Genomic DNA, 17,036 nt, shown 5'->3' on the forward strand with positions numbered 1-17,036 from the left:
AGAAGGACACTGACTGAACACACACACACACACACACACACACACACACACACACACACACACACACACACACACACACACACACACACACACACACACAAACACACACACTATATATGTACTACTATATGATAACATAAATAATACCATATAGTATTGTTTTGTGAACACATGCATTGATTGTTAAATTGTAGTCTTGATATCTCACACACAGGTACATTGGGCCCCTATCTTCTTTTTCCACGACCACAAAAGAAAAAGTCACAGTAAAAAAAACACCCTATGCACGTGTTCGCATTTTTCGTGTCAGAACTTGACAACATCAACAAACCAATATCCAATTTGTATCAAAATTGTTCCATTACTGCTTACTCTACTTTCCCGTCCCCCTATCCTCTGTTCCAGAATTGCTTTCATGCCCTTTCGCTCGATTAATCTAAAGAAACCTTATATGCTATTGCTGTATCGTCCTTCCTCTGTCATTCCCTCTGCTGTGTTATTCCTTTTCCATTCTCCCCTTGCTCTTTTCTGGCATTAGTTGCTCAGCAACATCAAGTGCTATTTGGTGGTGGAGAAAAATAGAGGGGAAAGAAACAGCACATTCAATGTGAGGGGTCTTTTGTCATTCTGCCGTAGATGGTGGGTCTAAAGAGCTTTGATGTTTGAGTCGACCTAAGGCTGTCATTTACTGATTAAACAATTCAGCAATAATGATAAAAAAACACATTATATTTTCAAATGTAGCTAATTAATGGTCCCCTTTAGTCTTTTTGACCACACTTGGTGTTGCTTATTTCTTTATTATGAGCACAGTTCTACGTGATGCACATTTCTGTGCCAGTTACTGTATGTACAGCTCGGGGCAGCAATAGTTGATGTTGCTAGACACTAAGTAAAAAGAACAGTACATTTCTACCTCAAACCTTATTACACTGTCTCTGTCAACACTTGGAAGCTGTTGCAATATCACACAGCATCTCTACCACCTGCAGATTCAACATCATCCTGAAATACCACTTGCTATTCACTTCTTATTATCAGTCACAATCGCAGGGCCAAATGGAGGCTATGAAAAAAGCATAATTTGTTCTGCGTCCGTTTCAGGGTCTTCGTATTTTGCATGCTGATAACAGTGAATCCTTCATTTTTCAATTAAGTATTTCAATCCATGCTTTCCCTCATGTGATATCGCAAAAAGTCTACTTGTGATACAGGCGTATGTCAGGGAGGGGGGGGGGGGGGGGGGGGGTTAAGCAATGTTGAATACAAATTGTCTACTGAAAGATACGCATCATTAAAAAAAAGAAGAAGTGTAGCTCTTCACCTTATATTTGGCAGGACCTTCACTCTCAGCAGACTTGCCTTTTTCACAGACTTTCCTTGCCAGAGGAAGGATTACTGGTATGATCACTTTAGGATATAATAAAGTGTCCTTGACGTGATGTTGCTTCTTCAAATGAAGCACAGCTAGTTGCATTGTACAGAGCGCCAATTAGCTCTTATATAATTGCCTCTTGAATTCTAGAAGTTGAGTGGTCTCTGGTGTATGACTCCCTCTTTGTTTGGACCAAATATAGATCTCTTTATTGTACACAACAACACTATATGCCTTTGCTTATTAGTCCCATTTGATATCCAAGAAAGTACTGCCCAAGTTCTGATCTGATTAAGGAGTCTAATGCACCCCGCACCCTTTGCAAGATTATGTTAATTTCGCCAATGGGTTATAGAGCAATTCACTGAAAACCAAACAATCTTTTCTCCTATCTATGTTCGAGGAAATGCAAGAATCTCCCGGTGGATATCCTAGAAATAAAGCTGTGTAGTGCAATACAATGCACATGTATAGCTATATGAAAAGATATACCTTGCACAATTAGAGTTCATCCTTTGATCATTAAACCAGTTAATTCAGTTTGGTTTATTCGCTATTGAAAGATCTCAGGGCATTTGTCGAATCTTAACTGCATGGATAATTATATTATATTACAAGAAAATGACGTAAACAGTAAAAGGATGGTTTCAAGGTGAAAAGAAAAGCACAAGGAACATTGCAGATAAACACTCAGCTACTAAAACCTGTTCATCAATGTACTTTCTATTGGTGTAGACTCATGCCTGGGTTTGCAATCTGCTGTCTAATGTTTCCTGCCGACCACTCACTAATATGATGCCTTACAGAAGAACACACTGACTACTGATGAGTATTTTCTCACTGATTGGCCCAACAGTAGTGCTGAATGAGTAATTATATACTGAATGCTTGCAGCAAATGTACACTTGTCTATCTCACTCACATCTACTCGTCGTGACACTTATCCCTCCATGATACTGTTTTGCTCCTGCGTTGGACATGAAAGCTGTTATTCTGCAGAGCTGTGGGGAAAAACAATCTTTCTGCTTCCTTGCATGAGTACAAAGACTTGGGGAAATGTCAGCTTGCCCATGCTGAACCACGGCGGGACCACACTGCTCGTGCATGATCAGGTTCAGCAAAAGTTCATTTATTTGGTCATTTTTTTTAATTGAAGCTACTTTTATCCGTCTAAGACACTTCATGATGAATAACGGACTCAGACACAGCACTTAATGGTCCCATATTGGCGCTATACATCACTCTAACACTAAGTTTATTGAGCATCCAGTTCTCACCTCATATAAAAAACCTCAAAGGCAGAGATAAGGATTCCAAACCCAAAAAAATGCTCATTTACTACTACCGCCACCTACACTCTGCTCTCTCCACCTACACTCCTCTATTGGGATTGTTGGGAGTCCTTTGGGAGACCAGTGGAAATCATTAACTGAAGGAGATATGAAGTGGTTTCAACAGCGGGGGAAATTACAACATTTCATCACCTCTCCTGCCTTATATTGATTATCACATGCTGATCAAATCTCAAAGCCTGAGGTTATTCGAGGCTACTGGTTTCCATTAAGACTCAAGCATACTGATATTAGGGAATATATTAAAAGTGCTGTGGGAGCGGTTAACAAAGACAGCAAACTGTTTCTCCAAATTGAATCCAGTGATTTCAGTCTTCTCAAAACGTGCCCAAACCTTAGAAAACGTTCATATTCTTGGCAAGGAATAAAAACAGAATGACGCCATAACCCACTCACATTTTTAAATATTAGAAATGGAATCAAGTAAACAGTAACAAATATGAATGAGTTTATATTATAGTCATGCTTTTACCGCACAGATGATAGAAGCAAAACCACAAATCCACTGAGCAAAAGCTGATACAGGATCCTATTATACCAGCGTTTATTGTGCTAATGTTAGCGCATAACTAGCTTTATGTAGCCTGCTGCTATCCTCAACTGGTGAGGATGCTGACTTTATGCGTGTTCTGACGCAATGGCATGCAACAGATTTGCCATCGAACGCATATTTAGGACTTCTTGGTACCTGCTTTATTGAGTAGATTGATGCTTTAAATCCTTAGCCATACACAATGATTTAAACCAGCTCATGACGCTAACGCTAGTTTAATTAGCTAGCGATTCATTCGGGGACAGTTGTCAATTCAACCGACAACCTCTCCAGTTGCTAGTGAGAAATGAGAAGTCTGAAACCAACCACCTGTTTAAAAAAAATAGACTATTATTTTGTATTTCTCCTTTGTGAGAATGGAAAGTTTGCCAGGCAGTAACTAAAAGGGATGGGAGTAGCAAACGGTCAATTGCATGTCTAATGCAGCAGAGGGAACATTGAATGAAACTCTAAGAGAATGTTTTGTATGTAGTCAGGGTCCGCTGGCCCGATTTCAGCCTTCACTGCAGCTTAATACTGCTCACTGACTCATCATCCTCCCTGTGTTTAACCCCCATGTCTCCCCTTTCTATCAGCCCAGCATGCATAGGATTTGGTTCTGAATACAGCCATCTCTTCATTATCTCGTCGCTCTAAGCACACACATTCTCTCTGAGTCTGCGTGTCTGTGTGATTAAGGTGAGGGTCAGTTAATTCTCTCAAAAGCCCCGCGAAGAAAAGTGCCGTAAATCCTCCTCCAACGTAGCCACACAGACGTAAAGTGACCCCTGAAACATGTCATTAAAATGTCAGTCTGCCTGGCTCATGGTCAAATGCTCAAAGTCAATGAACCCCTCTGCAGCTGAAGCTCTCAGCTAACCACCGTCCCTGAGCATTTTCATTTCTGATGCGAAATTGCCTCTCCAATTTTTTTAATTGAAATGCAGGAATAGTCCTTGCTCCTCTCTTCATGTAAATAATGCAAATAAGTACAGTTACATTCAGAAATAAAAGCTTGTCTTTAATCAACATGCTCTGAAGTGATTAGGCCGTTATTAGAATCTAGAAAGCTCATAAAAGCACCACGGCTTTCCTTTTGAACTTTGAATATATAGTGTGGTGGGATTCTTCAATCCCTTGAAGGCAGGAACAGAAATGATTCCATATTCCATAACATTAATTTCCTCTTAACTAAATATGACTGGTTATGGGAGGTAGTGAGGCTGAATGGGCATAATAGCTTAGATCACATTATGTCATTTACAATGTGAGAATTTCAAATCGGGAAAAAGGGAGGGCTGCTTCACCTCAAAGGATTAGACCACTGATGTGTGACATCATCGAATTTCAGCTCAAATAGGGTTTAGCTCACATAAATATTCAAGTGCACAACAATGGCCTGGCCCTTTCACTATGTCTGATGCCAGTGCTTTTTGGAAAATGAATGAATTTTATCCTACGAGTTAAAGCTAGTTTTGATGCTGCATGTAAAAAAGTATTATGTATATATAGTGTATTTCAGAGTTTTATGCTAAGGTCATAAGTTCTGCAAATCAACACAATTTCAATGAAAAGAAAAAAACAGTAATAGGAACCAGAAATGGTAATAATTTTCGGCTGTAGTGAAACGTAAAGAGGGTCTGGACAGAATTTGATAGCGCTAAAATGATAACAGCACTGTATAGTTCCTTTCCAAATGAAAATGCCAATCTCCCAGGTAGAATATTTCCCCCTCCCCGAGTGTGACAAGACTTCAAATATCCGTGATGTGAATAAGGCTGTATAGGAGATGTGGGCTAAATATCAAACCCATCAGAGGCAGGTCGATAGGTGTGACCTTGTATGGAATATTCTTTCTAACTTGTGTCGGAGTGAACACACTTATCATGACTGTGACAATAGAAGAGCGTCCTTTCAGGAAGAAACAGTGAATGGGACATATTTCTGTTTCTTATTCTTTCTGTTAGCTATCCAGTGGAATCAAGAGATCAATACTTGAGTTAAAGCACCAAGAAATACTCAAATACAGGCATTATAACTGCACAAAACTGGGTTTGATAAAGTGAGATAGTCACGTACAACCCTGAAGGTCACACGCTTTTATGCAAGTTGTCACAAGTCACAACATGGATCTTCTGATATTTGTTCTATGTAGCTTACTAACTGATTCGTGAATAGCAACTAACCCTGTTAAATAAAAAACAAGTACCCCACATTGTACCCAAGAACAGTATGTGAGTTTCACAGAAAAGCGACAAAATATCAATTTACTTTCATGAAGTTAAATAAAACTACTTTTATGGAAATATAAAGACGACAAATGTTATACCGCAGCGAAGCGTTACCACTTTTTATGTCAACATTGAAAACTGCGGTATGATAATGTGATGTCAAAAAACATGTGATGGAAGAAAGTTGAAACAGATAATGTCATGCGTACAGTATAATGTCTAGCCCCAGTCAGGTTTTAAACAGTGGTGTTAAATGAGGTATAGAGCAGGAGAATGAGTAGCTGTGATATTAAATGTAAGACTGTTTTTGGCAGACCAAACAGAATAGAGTTCCCTTGCTCATAAAGTATTTACTGAATAAATCCTTGCTTTATGTTGCCCTACACTCCGAAACAAAGACTGAGAGAGCGACAAAAGAAACAATTGACAAACACACACAAACCCAAATTATACACATGTACAATGGTAATTGCCAAATCAACTAACACCGGCATTTTCAAAGAATGAATAATTCACAGAATCAATTGTGCAGCCACTCACACAGACACAGGGAAGGTCTGCTTCAAAGACCATAATAACCCTAACTCAATAGACAGCCTTCTCCTTTATAAAACACCCACACGAGGCAGGTAACACCAAAGCAATGTTATTCAATTATTATTATTATCCATCCCCTCCTTGACTTTCATTTTCTTGAGATCTACTCTTTCCCTTTCAAGTAGAGGAATGTCTTTTTGGAAAGTCTACCTATTAAATGTTTTAACAGGTGCTGCCAAGATCTATTGTACGCTGTCTTCCCTCGCCCCGTGAGATTTGCCTCCCTTGTCCTTGGCTGGTAAACACAATCTTCACGCTTGTCCCATACCTGCTATTTAAGAGCTCGCCGGCTCACTACCTCCCGGGAGAAGCACTAGAATGTATTAGCAGGGAGGTCAGAGCGCCTGCTGTCCTGCTCGGGATTCATTGCCATGCACGGATACAATTCCTCGTGCGCAGGATAGCAGAGTGCTCATCTGAACTTATTTAAATGAGAGGGTGTCTTTGAAGCGTTTCACGGGGTTGAGCTTTGTTATGTGTCCCAGTGGATCGGCTGTTGACAGTCTCTCAGGTTTTATAACGAGGGGAGCCTTGGCACCCGCCTAAGGGCTTGTTCACAACCACTTGCTGTGTCTCTCTGATCACTCCCTCCACTTCTATATCTCCTCTTTTAAATATGGCCTTGAAGACGTGAGGATTTTGAAAGGCAAACAGAAAAAGAGCGTATACAAACCAGGTACCGGTTCAGCTCTACAACAGGAGCGCCATTTAGTTCACTGAATCATTGATGGCAGTCCGAGGCTTTCCTACAAGGATGCTCTGGGGGAGTGACTGATGCCTGGAGTCAACTCACACTGAAACAATGGATTCAGAAACTCATACATGTCTCTCCGCTGACACTCCCTATCTGTTACAACCACTGCAGGGTCTGGGATATTAGTATTACTCTTCATGATGTACTGCAGGAAGAGAGGATAGCAGTGATCAACACACAGGGAGCCATTATTGTCAGTGTAATGTAAAACAAAATGCTTGTTTGCTTTCACTCCAGGAGTTAGAAGAGAAGATTGATACCACTCTGTCACCAGTTGTTTGTCCATTAAACACCAAGCTACAGTAAGTAGGCGATTACATTTATGACTTCACTTCCTCATGGATGAAGACGGATAATCTGTCTTTAGCTGAAGCTTCATGTTGCTTTAGATGACAAGAATCCATGAAGCTCAGGTGGCTGATTTACCGAGAGGGAAATGGTTTGAGCAAAAACGACTTAAATCCAAGAAAATCACCTTCTTGTTTGAGAGGCTTTCCCACACAATGTGCAGATGATGCCTCCAGAATGAGAAGGCTATTGTGAAATAATATATGACTTATAAACCTCACATATTTTCTCCAGGAGTTAAAAACTTCGTAAGGTCATAAGGTAATTGTTGTGAGAGTCATTTTTTCTTAATTGCTCCTTACAGTGGTTAATCGTGCCTTTCATGTGCTCTGTAGAGAACACAGTAACATCAGGCCACTGGAGTTGTAATGAACTTAGAGCATGTTACATCCATTCATTTCACTAAGAATGGATGTGATGGGAACAGAGTGGTCGGAGTCAAGAAGTAAGATCATTCCCCAGTGTTTCCCAGCCAGTAATGAGCACATTTCCCAGGATGCTTTCTGAGGACTGTGACGAGCTGAGAGCCAGGATCGTGCTTTAAAATGATTGCCACTCAATCCCTATCTGTGCTGACCGAGCACTCGAGGCTAGTGAGTAATATAGGTGATAGGAAAAGTACAAATGAAGTGGCGATAACCCATCTGTCAAGTGGAGGTGCTATAAATGTTCTGCAGCAAATGTAAAGAAGAGGGAGGGGCATAGTGAACATCAGCAGATTTGTGACAGGAGTTGTTTTAGGGAACATTAGGGGTCTATTAGAGAAGTTAAAATCCCACTCCCACACATGGTGTCTGTCGGCTTCTCTCTCTCCCCTCTCCCCCACAGGCACACATTTACCATGCTGCTTTAAGTTTATTTGAATGACTTTTTGTTATGCACCTTGAACACACTTACACCACTGGTTATACAGACATTACATCCGAACCCCAGACTTTGAATTATCCTAAATTAGTACTTTATTTGACTTAATTTGTTGCTATTTGGTTAAGTATTTGTTTCTGTTTGTTGTTACCACAGAAGTGGTTATCCTCCACCAGGGCTAGATCACTGAGTGTACATATTGTTAGGGTGAGGTTCAGGCTGCATTTTCTTGTGTTTGCACATGTAATCTTCCAAAATGAACGACGAAAGGGTTTACGAGTACATTGGTTTCGTGGTGGATTCTTGTATTTCATAACAATTTGCCCCTGAGGAATTATAAATATTGCCTCAGCTTACCTTTCCTTGGAAATAAACATTGTTTTGTATCAACAATCCCCCTATTTCCAAGACATTTATGCTGTGGTCAGCAGTATTAACCATTACGCATTGATCATGATTGCCTCTAGAGAATTTATTTTGCATTAAAGTTGGAAAGCTTCCACTGAGCTGGTTTACCTCGTGTGACCCAGAGGAGCCGATCAGAGCCCCCAGTGTGACTGTGACAACTCCTGCTCTTCGTAATATATTCAATCATAAGCCCTTTTAACTAAATTACATTTATTTGCAGAACATCAAAAAGCAAATGTTCTTGTTCTACGTCAAAATAAAGTTCTGATAATTGAGTAATACAACATTTAATTAGTGTTTCAATATATTTGTTCTGGTGGGACTCAGAAAGCTATCAGCTCCAGGCTGGGTGTATTTGCCGCTGACATTAAGACCTTTTCAGCCCCTCTTTTTTCTAGCACCACCAGCAGGTTTTCATTTCTGTCTCTAATATATTATATTTACCCAACCTATCAGAACTTAGATCTTTCCAATACTTTAGTTTTTTACCAAATACCCGCCGACATTTTCATCAGCATTACTTTGTGTATAGTTCTGATTGGTATTGTTAGCACACGTATATGCCAAACTTCACATGGTAAACGTTACATCGATATCCTGTTAGCATGCCAGGCACAATTTGCCCCACATCTGCTTTGACCTGAGACACTTCCTGTGAAAGAGTGCTCACGCTGTGTCTCAGGGTGGGGTAATGTGAGTTAGATTGTTCCCTGATGGGTCTTGATGGAGAATTGCTGCTCTTGTCTCAGATGAGTATCTCAGCTTCACTTAAAGCCCACTGTCACCGTGTTCCCTCAGGCTGTGTCGTTCTTTCACATCCCCTGATCCGGTAAATGCTGCAATTTGGAGAGTCGCTAAAAGTTTTCCCTCTCATCCACAGTATGTTGGGGTAACTGGGAAGGTTGCTGAGGAAAAATTGGTCCCCAAGGGTAATGTCCTTTAATTATAGGCAATGTCAACACTCAACAAACAGGTTACAATGAATATAACAGAGCCTGAATATGTCAGTGTTTAATCATGGCTACTTCTTTCTCTTCTTCCTTCACAGAATGCCTGGTTAAGGGAAAAAAACCTTCCAAAAAAGTGACATACGATAATGAAGGAGAATAATACTGTGATCTTCCACAACAACTCAAAGAAGTTTGATTGCTTCATTTAAATAAATTGTACATCCTGAATATGTAAAAGCACCGGTTGAGGATGCAAGTCATCTCCAGAGACAAACAAGCTGAAAGTAACATGAGTGTGGAGTGAATCCTCTCCTGAAGCCATTGGGAGGGTTTCTTGATTGTTTTCCTTGTGTGTGTGCTGTTCCACATGAGTATTCTCTTTGGTCGTTTCTCTACAAAGACCCACATAAGATAAAAAGAAAATACAAAGTCCATTTATTTTGCTGCTCAGCACAGACTTGTCAGTTGTTATTATGTGGATTTCGTTTGCACTCTTCAAGGAGAAAAGAAAAGGTTTAGCAGTGGTCAATCCTTTGAAGTGACACGGGCCACAGCTAACATTTGTTCAAGGAGTCTCAGGCAGACTGAATACTAATGAGGCCTGTTTTTTCCCCTCTGTGGTGTGTAATAGAATCATAATTAGAAATAGGCTACCCATAAACGCAATAGTGTGACGTATTCAGAAATGAGCTTTCTTACTTTTTTGTAAAGAATAACATCTAAGGTTGATAGCACGTGTCCGTACAGTAAACATTTGTTTGGCAAAAAGCCTTATGATTCCATGTTCATTTTCCTTTGCTTCACCGCAGTCCAACTCTTTATCCCACCGTGCAATACCAAATTGAGGAAGACAATTTTCTCACTCAGACGTCAGACATGCAGTTCCTATTTGCATTAACAATCAAAGCACTCACAGGTAATTCCATTATGAGAAAAAAATATATCACATAGCTCGCAAAGCCCACATTGAAATTCAGAATCTGTATAAAGGGTTTTTGTCAGGGAAAATAACTCGCATTTGTCCCACATATGCTGAGATTACTGTGCTAAAAAACCCTCCCCACTCTATTGGAGCATTCAAATCCTTTGTGTAAGATATGCCTTGATATTTCCCATCTGAATGATCAAAAAACACTTCTCCTGTGAAGTTAAATGGCCTAATGCGTGTGCTTCTTGAGTAGGCACTTATTACGCTGAGATACAAAGGGAAATTCATAGCTATTGCTTCCCGGTGACCATGAAAAAAGCAGTAAATATACAAAAATGTAAATTAGATTGAAGTTTAAAATATTGCTATGACAAACAAAATGAGACATTTTATGTACTCAGAATGAAAGGAACTTATTGTAAGATGTCTTTATTGGTTTCAAGAGAGATGGAATTGCACCAGCCCAGTCTTAGTTGAATTATCATATTGATTTAAAGCATGTACAGTAGGTCGATCTTACACAAACCATTGAGACATTCAGTTCACTGTTGTTTAGAATCCAGTTTTTAATATTTAAATGAACTATAAAAAGCACATTAAAACATTTTCTCATTTTAGTTACAAAAATGGGTCACCTAAAGGGCTTCTCATTGCATTCACAGAAGGATTTGAACAGTGGATGTCTAACAGTTAAAGTATTTCTCTCTTAAAAAAAATCCCCACCCAAAATATATAAACTTAATTGCTTAACCAAGGTATATACAGGGCATATCATCCTTGCATCTTACAGGTTATCAAGAAAGTTTGAGGTATACAACCAAAATAAAAAGCCTGTCAGAAAACAAAACAGAAAAAAAACAACAAATGGAATTAAATAAAGGAAAAATGAATGCCATGATTGCTTCCTACAAGCACAGGATCACAACATTAGTGGGAGATGGTGTGATCCTGCCAGTTGTTTCACCTACGGTCACAAGGGCAAAATAGCAAATAACCTCAAGCTTTGGACTGTCAATATATACAAAGGGAATACAGTCAAATTTAGCGATAGAGAATTGTTTGAATGCTCAATTTATTTGCTTCATGACAAATACACAGTATGTGTTGAACAAAAAAATATCAGAATTATAAATGTATTCGATTGAAGGATGTCTTTAACTTACACTGTATAACTTTGAACCAACATTGAAATCAAAGAGCCGGAAGCAGAATCAGATACACATGCAAGTTTTGAAAGTGGATTCAGAAATAACAGTATTGTACAAAATAATAATTACAGTTTTTTTTAATTATTATCAAAATACACCTTCTTTCTTAGCACCTCTTTATATTTTTTGTGTGTTTGAGCAAGCACCATTGAAGTCGTTTTCATACAGCACCTGGAGAAACCAGAGAGGAGGTCTGTGTCCCCCCATGTCTCCTCCAATTCCCCCTCCTCTGCCACGCGTTCAAATGTCCTTCACCTTTGCTCCATAACGTGGTTAAGTCATGTGGTTCGAGCCCTACAAGGGCAACAAGTATTTTCCTGGGTTACAGGTACATACATGGAAAGACATGTTTGCTACACCATCTCTTATTCAAAACTTGCATGTGGCATAGAAAATGGTGGGGGGCTGGAAATGGGGTTTGGTGGTACCCAAAACGTCTCAACTTGACTTTCTTTGCTGGCCCCATCAAGTCCTTTTTTTCTCTTTGTTTTTATTTAGCCAAGGAAGCAGACGGGCCCAACTTCAAACCCAAACTTCTGGTTGGCGTCCCCAAAGTCAGTCAACATGACATCGATGATTGGAACCTGATCGATTTTGGGAGTATTAATCTCCATCACAGTCTTTCCAAAGCCCTTCCTCGTCTGCAACAGGAGAGACACACAAACACAGAGAAAGCCATTAGACAAGCAGAACAATGCACACACATTGGGTCACATGTTCCAAACTGCACAAAACGTTTTACTGTGTGTTCAGGCTCATCATCAGGTCTCCAGACTTGAGCTACTAGGAAAACTTTGCTAATGTGTGTCTGAAAAGAGTTTCACAGCTCCAATGTTAGCCTTCCATTCTTCTTGTTTCACCGCTGATGTGATTTCATTTCAGGAATACATTAGCGCCAAATGGCAGAGACAGTGGACAGGGCTTACCGCACATCCGTCTGAGAGGGCCGTGATGTAAGGGTTGTTGTCGTAGGACATCTCCTCATCGTTGGCGCCCAGGAAGCGCAGCGACTTGTCATAGCTGTCGCTGCTGGCCTCGTGCCACGCCACAGACTGGTGGCAGCTGTAGGTGAAGTTCTGCCTGGCAGAGGCTGTCAGTAGTCTGAGGAAGGTCATCTGGACCATGTTGATTGAGTTTCCATCTGCGTCAACGTAAGAAAGCTAATGGTGGAAAAACAGAGAGAGAAACACAGGTTGAAGGTAAGAAGAAAGATGAGTCTACACTATCAGATGTATTATTCATCAACAGTCAGCATTCACATCAGCATTTGCCATCATTCTGAATTTAAAAGCAATATGAATTTTCCTAAGACTCCCTGGTGGAGTGAATAACTAACATTTATAAAACCCTAACCCTACCCCCAATAATACATACATACTATTATTGGACAGGGTTTTGATAAACATTAACCATTTCTGCCTCTCTTCACCCATTTAAAACCCAAAACAGCTTTGACAATAGTTGCATGGTAACATTAACCCTAGCTGCTTTCCTACTTTTAACATGACTGACTAGGGACACAGTACTTTCATCAAAAGATATCTCCTTAAGAGAGTGAATATGGCCACTAGAAGACATGTTACTCACATAAAAGCCCTCTATACAACAGAGACATTTTGCTCAGACAGACAGATGGATTCAGGCTTCTCGTCCCCCAACCCAAAAGAAAAACTACTTCACAGACTGACGATTTCTACACTCAAGCGTCAGTTATTATGGTGCTTAGATTGTAACATAACCAACATTATCACATTACTTGATCAAATCTGGAGGTTTCATTAGTTGGTTAATTTGCAGTGGAATGGCACTATGTGTTAAGATATTTGGTCCCTTTCTAAATGGAGTAGGATAACAGGGTTTCCAAAAAGGCTGTGAGAGATGCATCAGTGTGTTCTATTGTGTGTGTGTGATGAAACAGTTTTTCTTTTAGTAGTATAAATGGTAGTTTAAAAGCACATGCTTGTTTGTCAGCAAAGGAAAATAAGTTAGTCTCACTTTATTACATTTCAACTTATTTCGACTTGACTTTTTGTCTCTCCAACCAAGTTTGAATCTAAATATCTTCAGGACACACGTGACCCTGACTGAGCCTTTCACTTTGTGTGAACCTTGTCTGAATATGTGCATTAAAAGCACCCTCGATACGTTACCAGGAGATGTACGGTTCTGTACAACGCTCTGTCAACGTCAGACTGTTAAAGTCTGTTTTATGTGGAAATACATCAGCTTGACAATGGTTTGATGGAACAGGACAAACTTGTTTCTCTCATTTCTGACTAGTTGATGTTTACTGGAAAAATGTTTAACTGTTCAAGGACAAAGTGGGGACTCCTGGAATAATAAAATACTGAGGCATTGTTCTAGAATCCTCTGTAATGATTTATTGATGCTCTTTCTATATTAAAATTGTTGTTTTCTTCATGATTATCTGGTTTTGCCTAAAGTATGAATTTACCTAAACCACTTAATATTTAGTTGTTTCTTTTTGGGGAGTATCTTTGGGTCTCTGCCTCACAATTTCAAGGGTAGTGCTGCTATTTGAATATAGATGCTGCTCCTTGCCATTTGCAGTGTCCCTGCACAGGTACAAAGGGGAATGCAGGGGAAATAGGAGATGGAGCAATCCATTCAGTTTAGCACTAAGTGAATGAGGCTGTGTTGTGCAGTAAACTGAAGGGGGGGGGATGAAAGAAGAGGAAAAAAGACTTACTATTTGACCACGCTTAAATTCACTGAACCATGTCCCAGGAAGTTCTTTGGGCCATGAAGATATTTTGACCTGTGAAAAGCAAATCATATTAATACCAGACAGTGCCATGGGTATTACACTTAGTGATGAGATCATGAACATGAGGGGAAACGTCTTGTTGAATGAAGTAAAGCCTTAAGGGTAGCATGAAAGTTTATAATCCAGGAGCAGAAAATAAATACCTTTACTATTTTAACATTTTTGGAATAGTGTTTTCAGAAACTTCCTAGAGTCAAATCATTCTACAGTATTATAGTCACTTACTCCATCAGACTTCTTATCAGGATAGATGCAGCTTTCGCCTCCGGCGGTGAAGTTACAGTAGACTCTGAAGGAATCCCCGGAGCAGCCTTGGTTTGGATCGATCCAGTACTCGCCTGAGGAGAACCAGGCACACTCAAACATCCTGTTTCACTTGTGTCCACAGAAAATGGCTTAATGCTCCTTTTCAAACGAAGGCATGCTAGAAATCCTTGATTCGATGTAAAGTTCTGTTATCCAGTCATTTAATTATCTTTGTCGTGGCTTATAAACTGCTAGATAATAAGATGCTTTTATAGTGATCAGGTATACATTTTGTGCAGCAATTTTCTAAATATTCTCCTCAATTATGTCAACTGAGGGCTCAGAGGTAAAATTGCTTCAATAGAGTACAATTGGGACATATTTTTAAAGTTAGACGAACCAAAAGTAAAAAACTAAAATGTTCTAACATTGCTGAGCCCAATCTTCTCAGGGCAGTGTTTTCAATGTCTGTTTACAACAGAGTTGAAGTTTGATTTTGTTTCTTTCACTTGAGTATAAGTTTGACAGATAAACAGGTGTATTGATGAAGAACAACATTTGAGAAAATGGAGAGAATCTCTAGAGTCTCAACTACATTGGATTGAATGAAGCTCTTCTCTGCTGCAGCCTGTCTTTGTGAAGTTGTTTTGTTGTTATATCAAATCTCTAGCAGCATTTATTTTCTCTAAACTCACACACTGCTGCTTTGGTTGAGCTTACCATCGGGGAACTCAGGTTGGCTGAGCTGCAGGTCCTTGCATGTCCTGGCAGGATTGTTCTGTGTGCCCATGGGGTATTTCATGCGCTCGATGTCTTGTTTGAGGTTGTTGAGTGAGCCGAAGATGTCCTCCATGCCCTCGCCGTAGTCCATGATGTTAGCAGCTGCGTCTGACTGCATGTCAAAGGAGCGCTTGCTTCTCTTTGGAGACCGGATGGGCAGGGGCTGGATAACTTCACCAGGAGGGCCCTGTAGATAAGATTTAATGAAAGAAAACGGACCTTAATTGTTGAACAATTTTACAGTAGAGAGAAAATATGACATAATGGGAAAAGAGACAACAGTAGTAGTCTTAACTACTTACAGGAGCACCAGGAGGACCAATTGTACCGGTGTCTCCCTTTGTACCAGCCGGACCCTGAGAGAAAAGAAACATTTTATCCACGATAAATCAAATGCACTACTATGATTATTTATATAGCACATTTAAAAACAAAAGAAGCTGCCTAAAAATGCTTTATAGTCTCTGCAGATGGGTTACCACATGTTTAAATACGGGGGAGTCTCATACTGTGACGCACAGTGACAGTATGTCTTTCAAAACACGATTGTACTCACAGATGAACCCTTGGATCCCTTGGGACCTTGAGGACCCTGCACAACACAGGACATAAGCACAGCAATTTAAGAAATGCATTCCATCATCAGTGTAGATTCTTAATGAATGACTGAATCAGTAAAATACTTACAGGCAGACCAGGGGGACCTGGAGGACCAAGAGGACCAGAAGCTCCACTGATACCCTGGGAAAAGAAGAAAAGTCAGATATATGTTAAACAAACAAAAGGAATTATTGTGAGGCTTCAATAATGAGTGCAATACAAATATATAATATTGGCACATGATTTGGAAGTGAGATTTAGTTTGTGAGCTGAATAAAAGCAGCATATTAATAGAGAAGAAATCTTTATTTCAGCCATCAAGGGACGGCCAATCACTGCACTTGTAAGATTGTGTTTCTTTGAACCCAGCCATTCACAATCTTAAAGCTCAATTTTGTCAGGAAATAATGCCAAACATTATGAGGCCTATTTTTTTAGAGTCTAAAATAGAAATGGTAAACTGAGTGAAAACTTTTCTGAAGCCTGTGTGCTCTGACAAAGGGGTCATTATGATTTCATTAGGCTTAATCTCCAGATACTTCATCCAACCCATCATCTTAAATCACTAAGCTAGGGCAGTCCAAGGGCCACAGCAGGACAGAATAGCATATTCAGTCATGCTGCAATGTTTATTTAAAAATGGATGAAGGCTGCCATCAGTCCTTTATCCAGACTGAGCCTTAACCTTCTTTCAGGACTGCTGCCTGTTTTTATGGAGGGCAACAACAAATGGTGACTTTAATGCTTTAGTTCAGAAGGAAACTTTTTCAGTGTTTTCCACCATGCAGTTATATCATCAGAGCAGGCATCGCATACACACAAGTGATTACAATCCAAGCAAGAGCACAAAACTAGTTTGTGTTTGCAGTGAAGATGCTCATTGGTAAACAGTGGGAAATTAGGAAGAATAGCTGAATTCCTTCCAACATAGATAATTAACAAAGTTTTATCCTCCCCAGAAATCAATTTTTTTTATACATTCTTTGTAATCAAATCTGCCAAAAGCTAAAACCAACAGAATGTTTGCCCACTGTGGATATTGAGAGTAAAGGGATGCAGTGCATGCTGGGAAGCT

The 17,036-nt window shown here is 39.8% G+C and overlaps 1 protein-coding gene across 7 annotated transcripts in view; it reads right to left on the reverse strand.

Annotated features, from left to right (window-relative positions):
* Positions 1-10,885: 10,885 nt before the first annotated feature.
* Positions 10,886-17,036, reverse strand: part of col11a1a (collagen, type XI, alpha 1a) — a 67,468-nt gene continuing 61,317 nt past the window's right edge. For all 7 annotated transcript variants that reach the window (XM_034132603.1, XM_034132606.1, XM_034132608.1 and 4 more), the window contains 8 exons: positions 16,049-16,102; positions 15,918-15,953; positions 15,664-15,717; positions 15,302-15,548; positions 14,561-14,673; positions 14,258-14,326; positions 12,474-12,707; positions 10,886-12,188 (listed from right to left, as the gene is read on the reverse strand). In XM_034132603.1, coding sequence (XP_033988494.1) covers positions 12,042-12,188; positions 12,474-12,707; positions 14,258-14,326; positions 14,561-14,673; positions 15,302-15,548; positions 15,664-15,717; positions 15,918-15,953; positions 16,049-16,102 — 954 coding nt within the window. In that variant the 3' untranslated portion in view covers positions 10,886-12,041. The remainder of the gene's footprint in view (positions 12,189-12,473; positions 12,708-14,257; positions 14,327-14,560; positions 14,674-15,301; positions 15,549-15,663; positions 15,718-15,917; positions 15,954-16,048; positions 16,103-17,036) is intronic.

Source organism: Trematomus bernacchii, unplaced genomic scaffold, assembly GCF_902827165.1.
Source record: "Trematomus bernacchii unplaced genomic scaffold, fTreBer1.1, whole genome shotgun sequence".
Lineage (NCBI taxonomy): Eukaryota > Metazoa > Chordata > Actinopteri > Perciformes > Nototheniidae > Trematomus > Trematomus bernacchii.